Source organism: Sceloporus occidentalis, unplaced genomic scaffold (genome assembly GCF_023333645.1).
Source record: "Sceloporus occidentalis isolate IW3139 unplaced genomic scaffold, rSceOcc1.0.p SCAF_157, whole genome shotgun sequence".
Classification (NCBI taxonomy): domain Eukaryota; kingdom Metazoa; phylum Chordata; class Lepidosauria; order Squamata; family Phrynosomatidae; genus Sceloporus; species Sceloporus occidentalis.
The window spans coordinates 397,690-411,281 of NW_028317137.1; the positions used below are offsets into that span (position 1 = coordinate 397,690).

General features: G+C 47.7%; 1 protein-coding gene across 1 annotated transcript; it reads right to left on the reverse strand.

Annotated features, from left to right (window-relative positions):
- Positions 1–2,187: 2,187 nt before the first annotated feature.
- LOC149280211 (rho GTPase-activating protein 35) lies at positions 2,188–7,899 on the reverse strand. The gene is made up of 6 exons (XM_089500691.1): positions 4,222–7,899; positions 3,988–4,132; positions 3,587–3,664; positions 2,958–3,089; positions 2,638–2,743; positions 2,188–2,497 (listed from the first exon to the last, which is right to left on the reverse strand). Exons 1-6 carry the CDS (start codon positions 7,897–7,899, stop codon positions 2,188–2,190), a joined length of 4,449 nt encoding a protein of 1,482 aa, XP_089356817.1.
- Between the last annotated feature and the right edge of the window lie 5,693 nt (positions 7,900–13,592).

A 13,592-nucleotide genomic window follows, 5' to 3' on the forward strand; every position in this document is an offset into this window, starting at 1 on the left:
TTTCAATAAATTTGATGGATCCCCTTGTGATCATTAAAAGTCCTGGACTGTGTGTGGTCACTGTGAGGAGGAATGAGAAGGCAGCGCTCTGCATATGAATGAAAGCTCAGAGACCCGGGGCAAGTAAAGGGGCGATCGTGTCAGAGTGCAGGCTGACCACTAAGCGCCATTTTACCAGCGGACATGCATAGCCATACAATGTTATATCATGAAAGACCGATGAGTTCCCGCTCCCAATGTTACCATTCACACGCACATTCTAACACTGCAACACTTTATCCATATCGCAGGCATTCTGTAACAACGTGCCACTCAGCATTCATGCACAGAAAAAGCAGAGCGCGCTGGGAGTTTGTAACAAGATTTATTAGCTATGATACAAGTCACATTAAGGCCCTCGGAGTTTGTTCCAATTACAATGAGCAGACTCGCAGCAAATACATAATTCGGGGCACCTGCGGGAGGATCACATTCTCATGCACGAAATGACCCGCCCCCTCGATCACAACCAATGAACAGCAACGAACAGATCGGGAAAATAACCAGGGCCAATGAAGGGGATCCCTGGTCACTTCAAGTCACAGCGAGGCCTGCCGGCGTGGCATGCGCGTGTCAGCTGGCCCCCCCGACACACGCGTGTTTTAACACGATTGAAGATTTTCTCCAGCGTCCCGCATGCTCGCCCCGGCTCCTTCACAAAGCCCCATGCGCAGTGAGATTGACCCTCGGCCGTTAATCTGTTAATCCTGACATTGTTTACATTCTAGACAACAACCACTTACAAAATACCTCTCGACTCTAACGTACAAATCCCCGTCCAGAAACTCAGAAACCCCCCCAAGTCTACATCCTGGGTAAAGAGTCAGTTCCACTGTGCCGAAAAGGGAAAGCCACATTTAATTGACTGCAGTTTCACTAAGTGGGCTACATAGTGTTTTCTATTCGATAAGAGGGGGCGCTATAAAGAGAAAAAGTGGTCAAAAATACTCAGACGGCCAGTTACGCGTCTGATTCATCGACGTGACGGAAGAGAGGGGGGAAGCGTGGTCAGTTAGTGACAAAATACATTAAAGGGGACAATGTTAATATTAGTGGTCAGTCAATCTCACCAGAAGGTGTTAAGAATACATTAAAGGGGAGGAATAGGTGCAGGTTTAGCCGTCATGCACACGAGGAAATCAGTCTTGCTTTGAAAGTAAAATAACATTAGCTCGTAGAAAACGAAGCACGCTGGACCACCGGTGATTAGGCACCTCGGGGAGATCGGTCGCCGCTAGCGGCAGCTCAAATCTACTGGCAGTTCGCTCAAATCCCAAGGCGCCTCTGGCTTAAAAAAAAAAAAACGAAACAAAAAAATAAAGCAGTGGGAAGAGTAAGGGATAAAAACACCATTCAAACCTCTCCTTCACATGTAACATGTGTGTGCACTCCAGCTCATGTCACACATTAGTGTTTTCTGTGTTGTAAAGTAAAAAGCATTCAATTGAGAACACATGCAGCTCCCGTGAACCCTCGTTTCCCGCGGGGGCCGCGCCTGTCTGTAAGTGCTAAGATATGTAGTGTGGCAGCGGAGACCTTGTATTAGGTTTGGATTATGTGGGCCGGAGAGGCACTGTTGTCCTATTACCATCAAAGATAAAGATGAAGCCCCCCCCTAGACCTCCATCTAATCCAGAACGCATAGGACTGTAATTCAGTGTTACTCTCTTCATCCAGTGCCTCTCCCTTCTGTAGTCCAATTCATAACAGCGCTTGTATAATCCAGATGGAGTCACTCCTTGCGTAATCCGGATTGGTTTATCCATGTAGTATACAAGGACCTTGCCTCCATTCAGCACAGAATTAAGGCTTCTCTGTCCGAGGTGGGTCTTCCAGATCTCTCACGCAGAAGGTGTACCAGGCACGGCCTCTCTCGCACAGTTTAGTGTACCGGGGGAACTCCCCAACGTATTCCTTTACAGTGTACCAGGGTCCCCTCTCAGTAATGTACCACAGAACCCACTTTTTTTGTCTTGAATAGATGTATTGTTTCACCATTACAGGGTCCATTCGTGGACTCGCCATCTGGCCACGGCCGAAGTGGTCCCACATACGCAAATCCACCGGCCTGCTATACGAGGTCAGTGAGACAGGGAGGGGGCAATGGTTGCCTCCAGGCCACTAGAAGCTGATGGTTGGAGGGGACAGTCACAGGAGGTTCTGCTCTGTGGACAGCAGATTTTGGGAAGGGGACACCGGAGTTAGGGGAGGGGACTGCGGTGGGGAAGGCTGGGACAGCGGTGGAGTGGAAGGGGAGCTTGGTGTGGGGAGGTCCACGGGCGGGCGCTGGTAAAAGAAGAAGGAGCACTGGTGGATGAAGAGCTCAATGATTGTCTGGTACGTGCGAGTCGCCGTCAAAGCGTCCATGGTGGTGAAATCTGGGCGCATCAGCGTCGGCCAGAAACAGATAGACAGATTCTCACTGGTCATTAGATTTATGTGATGGTGTTGGCTCACCCTAATGAACGAGAAAGAAGAGAGGGGCTGATTAAAGGGAACAGGAGGGTAGAGGAGGAGGACGGCTCGCATACGGAGTTTGAAACAGGAGCCACAATGTTGTAAAGACAAAAAAAAATAAAAAAATTATTGGTCACTTACCGATTCAAGTGAGAAATTACATATTTGAAGATCTCATGGTTTTCCTTGGGGAATTTCTTAAGAAGATCTTTCATGGCCTGAAGTTTCTGTTCTTGGTCATTTATCTCTGCAGAATACAGAAATATATTGAGCCATCTATATGCATTTATCTATATATAACAATAAGCCTTACAGATTTTATCTCATCTAAAGGAAGGTTTAACATCCCGTGAGCCCCCCAGTACACAATGTTCTAATCTGTTCTGATTCTAGAATTCTAACCCAGTTCTCTTGGCGTCCACTTGGGTGACATCTATATTGCAATAAGTCAATGTCCTTACTGTATGCTTCCACCAGCTCAGCCTGCATGTTATACGGCACAAGAGGATCGGGCAGTTCCGCAAAGAAGCTCTTCATGGCTCCAGCGACGGTGTTCACCGTGAAATCCTTCTCCGCCAAGTCCAGGTTATGATCTTAAAAAATAAAATAAAAAAATATGCCTATGTACAATAACAGGCACGATTACATCAGAAAGTAAACGCAGACACGCTAAGTAGCTCCTAAATATGCCAGTTGAAGGAGCCATGACAACGATTTTAAAGCAGACCCTTCACCTCAACAAAATGACATCATTCTACAAAGAATGAATAATATATTATATATAGACGTGAAGCGTGAGCAGCGAAAGGTTTGCCACGTGGCCAGTTTGCCAGCCCGGGCCTGGTGTATTCCTTTAGTTTGGGGAATTATTGCTTTGTAAATACCGCAGAGCTTATACTCCGTCCCAAGACTTCCAGCTTAAGGGAGAAACTTCTGGATAAGTAGGAAAATTGCCATGTTACGAAGTGAAAGTTACAAAGTTTTAAGCTTGTGTGCGCATGACTTCCGGCTCCGGGCATTAAGCTTCTTTGCAATCCTTGAGTCTCAATGTAACCTACTTCCCAGGCTTCGTACAAAGCCCTTCCTTTACCTTGATCAAACTGTCGTTGCAGAGAATCCATCTCAGATTTGTTCCCACTAACTCGATAAATGCCTTCAGTGCTCATTCCTGGGGTGATAAAGCAAGAACGGGAAAAAAAACGCGTTAGACCAAGTTGCCAACCATCACAGAGAGGCATGCATCCCCCAAATCTGGATCTAGTAGAACTAGTGGAACGATTTGGCTCAAATGTATTGATTTATATGCCGAGATCTGCAACGGACACATAATGGCATGGGGTAAGGTTACATGTAATAATATCAATTACACCAGGAGACAAAGGAAGAAAAGGAGCGCAGGGGCAACAACGAACGCTGGCAACGGAAGCAAACATGCACTTTGCAAGCCCCTAATCTGAATTTGAAAAGTAAGAATCACACACACACCCTCACCCGTGGCCTCGATGTACTCGACACATTTCTCAATGAATATCGGGATGGGTCTTTCAGGGGTCACCAGACTACTCAGCGGAATTCCAAAGTAGTTGCTTTCCCACATGGTCTTGGCAATGGATGGACGAAGTTTTGGCTTTGTTTTCTGAGGAAGAAAGGACAATGTCAGGGTGTTGCAATAACAACAAAGCTACCTTGTGCTATCGACGCCAGCATCTCCACTCCCAGAAATACCTTAGTGGTCCTTCTCAAGCTGCGCAGCAGGTTCCTCTTGCGCGGGTCCTCGCCATCTGCCTCATAGGAATTGGTGGTATTGTCCCCCTTGGGTCCCTGTGTTCCAATCTCTTCCTCTTTCCTTCGGATCGGTCCCAGCTCATCATCACTGCCTACGCTTAAACTGCTCCGGTAGCTGGAAAACTTGCCAAGCTTGGCACACTTGGCACGGTATAATACAGGTTTGGTAACGATGGAAGCTTTTCTCGCTCTCTCTAACGAGTTTGTGTCCATATCACTATCAGAGCCATTGCCGCTGCCGTTGGACTGGGGCTTGTTGGTGTTGCGTATAGTGATTATCTTGCCTTGGGTGCTGTCGTGGGGCACCGAGTAGATGTTTTCCTCTAGGTTCCTTGGCTTCACCACCGAGTCAATAGGCTCTGCGTAGTCGGAAGGGTCGAAAGCTTCAGAGGGGGGCCAAGTGAGCGAGGTTAAGGACTTTCTGTGACCGTCACGAGCCCCAGAGTCTAGGTATGCTAGGTCAGCCTTGGAGATTTCGAACGGGATGGGAGGCTTTGGTTTGAGGGGTGGAGGTACCTTGTTGTTGAGTTTGCTCTCTAAGGTGCTCATGACAGAGATGTAGGAGAGGCTTTCGCTCTCCTCCAACTCCCTGCTCAGTTTTGAGTGGTCCCTGTGGTGCGATAATATAGTCGACTCGTCCCGGAATACAATATGCTGCGGGGGAGGCTCCATGTCTTCCTCCGAGTCATGCGTATGGGAATTGCAGAGGGGAGAACCGGCACGTGGCGAGCTGAACACTTCTTCTGTAGTGCTGCAGGCCTCTGCCGTGTTATCGTACATGTGCGAGGCCTCAATTATCACCTTCTTCTCAACCACGTCCTTGAAATAGGGGTAGAACATATCCAACTTTGGCTGCGCCTGACCACACAGTAACCTCAGAAACTTCCCATCGATATCTTGAGCTATTTCCTCTCCCTCCTTCAACTGGTCTCGGGTTATATTATCAAAGAGGGTTTCAGGACCCTCGGTCAGGGCAATGATCTGCACGGGAACAATGTCCTGTACTTCGCCCAGAAAGGCACGCAGCATAGCTAGGGATGCGCGTCGCTTGGCCGCGTAGAAGGCCATATAGCCATGGACCAGTCGAGTCTTCCGAATGTTAAAAGAGGCGTGATATGACAAAATGAGCAGCTCCAGGCGGCGCTTCTGACTTCCAATGGGCAGATCAAGAAGCACAGAGCCACCGACACCGCAATGAGAAGGTCGGTAAGTGTGCGGCTTCAGCGCATGGAGCACGTCCTCCACGTTAAAGATATCTCCACACATGAGGCACATGACAATACGTAGGTCACAATCCGCAAGATCTTTGATGCTTGGCGTGGAGCTGATCACGTTCAGGTTTCTTTTGGACTCGAGCAGCCCCCGCAAGATCTGGCTGATCTGCTTCTCGTTAATGTTTCGACCGTAGCCCATTCCGGTGGAGGCTGCATCGAGGAAGACGCACTGCAGCTTGCTGGCTACCTGCTGGCCTTGCTGGATTAGGCTATGAGCCGTCTCTCCGCTTGTGTCTCCCCTCCTGTTGACAAGGATCAAGGTGAGCGGCAGCTGAAGCAGGTAATTATCTCTCCGGCCCAGGCTGGACTCTCGACTCTTCTCAATACTCTCGACCACATAAAAAAGAGACTCCTTAGAGTTGTACAGGCACAGGCATCCGTGCGGCAGGAAGGTGGGTGTCTGGAAGGAGTTAACCGGGAGACGCACGTTGCCCTCGATGGGACGCAGCGAGAGCTCATACATTTTCCCATCGATCACGTATTTGTCATCATTAGTGCAGAGGGCGCGAATCTCATTGGCAAGTTCTCGTGCAAGCCCATCCTTGCCGAGGATCACCAAGTTGATTCTGTCTACATTTGGATCCTTGTGAAGCCGGTCATAAGGGTACGTGCACCGGGTGTGGAGCAGCTGCTCAATCTTTGTGTCCACACACATAGGGTTGCTTGGGCAGGTGTCCTTCGTGGGATGATAGACGAAGTGAATATGTTTGAGGATGAGGGCATCTCTCTCTGCCTGAAGCTTATGCAGAGCTTTGAAGCGTTGCTCCTCACCTAGAACGTCTTGGATCACCCCCATCTTTTCTTTGCTGGGCTTTGCATCAAGTCCCAACTCATAAAAAAGCTCAGAGTATTCAAGCAATAGTTCCTGGAGCTCCTCCTTGGCTTTGTCAATGATCTCTTTCTGATGTCTGCTGTAGATATCCATATATACAGGTTCTTCTAACCACTGGTAAAATTCCTCACTCATAATGAAGCTGCGAGCCTCTTCCCAAGGCTTTCCTGGCGTGATGAAGGGGGATGTGCTCAAATTCTCCTTGAAGGCCCTTCTCATTTCTGCCTTTTTCCTTGCATTCCTTAACTTTTCTAGGTGAATACTATATACATCTGCAGCAGACTGTGTCTCCAGCAAATCATAAGGTATACGGTTATCCTCTACCTTGTCAATGTAGCTGGTCAGGTCCCAGGGTGCCTCCTCTAGGACCACAAACCACTTGTGGAAGTCTGCTTTTGACTCTAGCAGTTTGGCCACCTTGGCCCAGCTCAGGTGGTCTAATTCATCCAGGTCAGGCACAAGGTTGTCTAACGCAAGCGGCAAACCGGACAGAAAAACCTTGCGGCGCCACTCTATATGCTCCTGTTTGAGTCTCTGAACGTGCTGTTGGAAAAGCTTCCTGGCTTTTTCTGTGCCTTCCAAATACACGTAGTCCTGGTATTCATTGGAACCTTGCATACGCCGGGAAACAGCGAGCCACATATCATTATGAGACTTTACTACGCGCCCTACCAGCCACTCATATTTGTCCTTTGCTGCTGCGATCTGCTGGCTTTGCTGCTTCAGCGCTTCAAAATAAGGAATGATCTTGGACTTGCCGCGGCTTTTGTCAATCAGCTGTATTAGAGCAGTGAAAGCTAGGTCTACGTTAACATTGGATCGGGCTGAGGTTTCTACAACTTGCAAGTTCTTTTTGCTGAGCGCAAACGTGTGAGCATCCCGGATATAGCGCTCTACGCCTTCATCACACTTGGTCAGTACTAGTACGATAGGTTTCTTGGTCTTGGCTAACTGAGTGTACAAGTTGGACATGAATTTTAACTGATCGTCAAAATTCCTGTTCATGCCACGGCTAACATCTACACAAAGCAGAAAGCCATCTACCTGAAGCTTGCCATCGGGCATCTGCTTCTGCTCAAAGTCCTGCTCCAGACCCAACTGATCCGTACAGAAGTACATGAGTTTTTCAGCAGATGCCAGCTTGCTGGAGGCAGCTCTCTTGATGTAAGGCTGCAGAGCAGTACTACGATGAGGCTGAAAGGTCTGATCATCTATGAACTCGGTTTGCTCCACCACATGAACCTTGCATTCCACGCAGTCGTCCAGACAGCGAACCACTTCGCCCCAGTATAGAAAGTGGTCATTGTTTACAACGCGGCCCCCAAAGTCACTGGTGCTCAGGACGGATGTGTGGTCCAGGTGAAAGTCATCTGCACTTGGTCGCACAAAACGGTTACACAGGCACGATTTGCCTATGCCACACTGGCCCTTATCCTTCTCTGTGCCTGAAAGTCCCACCACACTGACACTATAGGTGGGCACTCGCACATCTTGTTTTCGTGCCATCATCATGGCGCACCACTCATCCTGCCCAAATCAACAGCTGCTGCGGCAACGCCTCACACTGCCACCCCATGCACGGAGTCGTGCCTCCGACACAACCTTCAGGAACGTTTTGAGCAGGAACCAGTTCTGTTGCCTCATGCAATCTTTCCTTGTAGGAGGGACACTAGGAGATCACCAGGGCTTTCTTCCACACCTCAATACTTCTGAAGAACAGGCTGTTTGGCCATATACAGAAGTCATATCCAGGTACCAAACATAGAGGCCTGTAAAGGAAAAGAGGACTTATAGTTAGGACCGCATATCAGGACTGGTAGTATGACATCATGCAGACAACGCAACATCGCACAAGCATGAGATAAATGAAGAATACAAATATCGTCTTTTTATCGTCATGTAAAAGTCATGGGTTAAAAGAAAAGAAAAAAAACATGTATTACGACAAAAGCACCGAGAGCATGCTTGTTTCACATTATAGAAATAGACGAGAAGGTGAAAGCCAGGGAAAGCCAAAAGGCCTAATTCCAGCTGTTGAAGATTATCCTCAGCTAGCTACACGACTATAGCTCTGTGGATAATGGGACTTATAGTCAAGCAGCAACTGGAAATTTACCCCACACTTCACCTTCTCAAATAATACTTAAAAGATAGCCTTGAACTATAACTGCCATGATTCTGACACCTAAGATAGTAGCCTAGAACTATAGTGGAGTGGAGACTCAATAGCAGCTGCTGGCCACCCACAGAATAATGGAACAAAACCACATAATAAATAGGGAACTCGCAGGGGTCAGACAAGAGAGTAGGGAATCCGGCACCTCTGAGAACACCGTGCGCCCGGAACTCGTATGCTCTCACACACAAACATTTATTCCTCTAAAATCAGTGAATGGTATCTCGACATGAAGGCAAGAATGTTTCCAAAGCGCTCCGATATTAGTCGAGAAATACGAGGCGATTAAAAATGTAGCATCATCCATACATAGCACGGGCATTGAATGCCAACACCGCTGCATTGTATTTAAATCCGCTGTGATTAAATATTAAAAGGTAAAAAAGGCTGAATTCCACGTTACCGCTCACCTCTTTAAAAAGTGAACTGGATGTTCCTGCAGACGCGGCCTTAATAGAACATTAAACTGATCTGTTCAGCATAACACGGTCCGACAGAGTACCCGGCAGTAATGGGATGGGATTGAGGTAGACGGTATATATATTATATATATATATATATATATATATATATATATACATATACACTGTACGGCACAGAAAATGAAGATGAATACGGCATCAGGTCTGGGACAAAACGTCCAGTTTTCAGTTTATTCCATTACCGAGGACGAGCGATTACCGGACGCTTACTGCACTTCTACAGGATGATGGATAATAAAGGAGGGACGGGGGTGTCTCTCGTGGCCCCCCGAGGATGCTTATATAGAAGGTCGGTGCAGCATACAGCTCTCCACCTACTGCCGCGGCTGATATGCTGAGATTAAAGGGGCCGCTCCCGCCATCATATGAAAGGTGTGTGGCCCTTTTAAGTTTACGTGTGGTCCTTTTTGGAAATGCGTGTGATGTGCCAGCACCCGTCAGAACCCGCACCGGCTCCGCTGAATGCAACGCATGCACACCCAAAAATTCTTCCCCATTTATTTCAAAGGAAACGCTTTCCTGCCACTGATTGGCTGCTGAAGCTGTCGATCAGTTGCAGGATTACTCCCCATTTATTTCACTGGAAGTATGGCTTTAGACAAACTAAATTCCTTATGATATGGGGACAGGGGTCGCCGACTGCCGCCGGCCAGACGCAAACTCAACTCTATACCAGTGTGTTGTACACTCAACCTGTAGTCCGAACCGGACCCTCAGGAACCACAGCGGCAAACTATAACCTTTACATCCTTCACCCTTCAGAGAGCAGACTCCGTTGCCCATGTATTATAATAACCGTAATAATAATAAATAGCTTTTTCGCCCAATACCGGGCTTGGGATTGAACCCTAATGGGAAGTGTCTGTTCCAATCACAGGCCTAGACTAACCAAAAAGGGAGGGGCCTATCAATGTTTTCCATGGGAATCTATCATGAAAGCCGCAAACCGACGGATTTCAGTTGATCCTCCTTCGGTGCCATTTTTTTCTGCCCCTTGTGGCAACAGAAAGCCACGGAAATCGCCAAGAATGAGAAAATTAGAGAATATTCTTAAAAACGCTCCTAAAGCTGTAACTAAGTGCGGCAGAAACTTAATTCTTAGCTCTGTTAAAAGCCAAAAAATCCCTCTGAGAAATAATTATTTAGCTGGATGAATTTTTTTTTTCCTTAATTGTCATGTGACGTGAAAGTAGGCGCTGATAGGTTGTTGCCATAGACACTGAAAAAAGGTTCTTAAAACGTTTGGGTTGCTTTTATCTGATTAAACAGACCCATTTTAAATGGACAAATTAACGGAAGAGAACCTTTAAAAGACGTAAGGCTGATGGATAAACTTGGTCTGCATAACAGACCATCCATCAGGAACGTGTTTTGTTCCTCTAAATGTATAACACGGCCGTGACAAAGTCCAGCGTCCGGTTATTCAACCGATCTGGAATTCTTACATGCAGGCGTTTTCACCTCTCCCTCTAATAACCAGCAATGAGAGAATTCTTGGTAGATGTATTTACGGTTTCCTGAGACACTCCTTAGTACTTTGTAAGGATATTATTGATCTGCCTCTTGCAAATTGCAAGTAAAGAATGTAATGTAAACTAAGACGGGGGTCCCCTGCGCCCTTCAGCAATCCAAGACATTTAGGACGATGCTCTGCTTCCAACTTTGTGGAAGACCCAGCACACAAAGCAGGCTCCATAAAGACATGGTTGGAAGACCCCCGAACTCAACCCCATCGGACACCTTTGGGATGAACTGGAATGGAGATTGTGAGCCGGGCGTCTCGTCCAATATCAGCGGCTGACCTCACAGACGCTCTACTGGATGAACGGGCAGAAATTCCCACAGAAACATCCAAAATCTGGTGGAAATCCTTCCCAGAAGAGCGGAAGCCGTTATATCCGCAAAGGAGGACCAACTACATATTAATGTCTATGTATTTACAATATGATGTCATCAAAGTCCCTGTTGGTGTAACGGTCAGGTGTCCCAATGCTTTTGTCCATACAGTTTATATCAACTTCATATTAAACTGAAAAGGGTCTGTTATTTTTCTCCAAACAGCACTGATCCGTTACAAATAGAAGCTGATTAACCAAAAGCTTGACGTACATCAAATGTAACGGTTTTCGGTAGCCACTGCTGCCAGACTCGGGGACCCCGATGGCATTTGGCCGAATGAAGAATAAACATCACCAACCCTACAGAGAAGTCTGGGCCGGATTCAAGAGCAAATCTCGGGGGGCGGGTAACCACAGCGCCTAAAATCCAGCCTCGCTGGCTAACCTTTTCCCGTGTTATACAGACGCTCCTCTCTCCTGCCTCCAGGGATAAAGGGCCTGCTAACTCCTAATGCTTTAGTCCACCCCTGACTGGTGAAAAATGTAAAAAATGTCCCATCTAGCACACTTTGCATTAGACCAACAGATGACTGCAGGAGGCATAAAAAGAAAAAAACATTGTTACACCAAATATCGACGGGAACTTATTAAAGACAGGTGACGGCTAAACAATGTTTCCAGCGCTCGCGGCGTTACCGGCAGAAAACTTTTTTCAACTGTTTAGATATTTTAACAGATTAGATGAACGAAGTCAACCCGACGCCATAGATTCTCTCAACAACAAACTGGAACGAGTACAAAAATAAATAAATGAAGAAAAAGAAGAAAGGAGAAGAATGTATATAGTCGAGAAGCTCCACTACGACTGTGTAAAAACGAGCAGAGATTAACAAAAAATGTAAAGAAATAAAAATCACATTTTGGGGGATTTGGGATATATTTAAGCGCAAATTAAATTTAAGCAGTGCAGCCGGTGTAACGGAATATAACGGAAGTGCGCAGACAGACAGAGCATTAGTGGGATTCTTTGACAGCCATCTGTGCAGCTTAACACGTATTCACCTACCAGCGTCCGCAACACTCTCTACACGCCGACGGCATCCGCGTAACGCTCCTCTAGATTGCAAGCTTGCGAGCCAAGCCCTCTTTCCCTAATGTATTGGTTAGTCTGCCAGCTCTAATTGTTTCAGATCCTTTGAATGTACGGACTGCAAGAAGCGCTACGGAACCTGTTGGCGCCATGTAATTACCATGACAATGCTACAAGATGTGCTAATGAATGTGCGTGTAGATGTGGCAGCGGATGACCTCAGCTTCTGTTACAGTTTTATTAAATCTCTCGTACGGCCGGTCTGTTTGTGTCCAGATGCTGTCTGTCTCTACTCAATTAGCACTCGAGTAACCCGGCACTCACACTCCATCTGCACCGGACTCAACCGTGCACAGACTCGCCGGTCCGTGCGACCCAAGGAATCAGAGCGTTAGTAAAATCTATAAGTCATTCAGGCCTCGATCTGTCGGCGAACGCGGCGAGTCGGGCTAATGCATTAACAGCAAACACCATTCAATCGGACGAAACAATAAAGTGGGTGATGGGAGTTGCCAGACCGCCACAACACGCGTGGATCTATTCACAAATGACGCCGGCTGTGAAACGGGATCGTTCTTTGTACCCTTGCTCGTTATCTGGGGTATTTTGAACAATTCCACGGAATTAGAAAAGGCTCTAAAAGCGGGATGATTACACAGCGAGGGAGACTCAGCAGTTATTTGCTGGCAGGGGTTAACAGTCTGCGGGATCGCTACGTGTTAAACACACGCACACATGCTTCTGTATGCACACATGCACGCTGCATGACATGACATGTACGGCACACGGCGAGGGTGTATGTCTGCATGGAGCGCTAGGTGGGCTTCACATTGTCTGAGCTGCAGAGTACGGCTTTTAAGCTCATGGTATCCATGCTTCCCACTGGGAAGGTCCCTATAGCTCCATGCACACATCATACAGTCAGCTGTCCAGGACCTACAGAAACACACATATAGATGTATAGGGGACGCCTCCCCCACCGCCTCTCACCCGTGATCCTGGGGTCCTTTCTGTCTGTGTCAGGGTTACTCGGGTGTAGACGAGGCCCTGGCCAGGGTTTCAGGGTGTATTATCGGGAGGGGGGGGTCTAGGGGAGGTGTTCAAAAGGCCCAGTCAGCGTTTCCGGACATACTTGCTATTCCTGGCTGAAGCTGAGCCCCCGGCCGCGTTTTCTTGGTATATCCGGGGGACTCGGGTCTTGCTGAGTCCCCGGTCGCGGTTTCCGGGTGTATCCGGGTGACTCGGGTGTCTCCTCCTGTAATGGCGGCTCCTTCCTTCCGGCGGGCGCGCGGGCGCGGGCACGAGCTGAGGAGAAAGGGCGGCGGGTGCGCGCCAGGAGGAGCGCCTCCGGAAGTCGGCCATTTTCCTACTCTCAAACGTATGTAAGTCATAGGGCTATCACTCACCGGAAGTACATCGGGCGCCATATTTCTACACTTATTTTTTTTCCCTTGTTAAACTTTATTGAGATAACAATGTCATGTGAACATGGGCTCTTAGATGTAGGAGTGCTTCACGCCGTGCATCAGCTTGTTGTCTGCCTCCTATTTATAATAGCTTTCCTATTGCAGGCTCCATAGTCTGACGTTTGCAGTCTGGAATAGCTTAATACTGGGCTG

Bases quoted from the DNA above. Each gene is read 5' to 3' on its own strand.
- LOC149280211 (XM_089500691.1), bottom strand. From the start codon at position 7,899: ATGATGATGGCACGAAAACAAGATGTGCGAGTGCCCACCTATAGTGTC. The intron at 4,133-4,221 runs GTATTTCTGGGA...TTTCTTCCTCAG, and splicing joins GCTTGAGAAGGACCACTAAG to AAAACAAAGCCAAAACTTCG. The intron at 3,090-3,586 runs GTAAAGGAAGGG...TTATTTTTTAAG, and splicing joins GCAACGACAGTTTGATCAAG to ATCATAACCTGGACTTGGCG.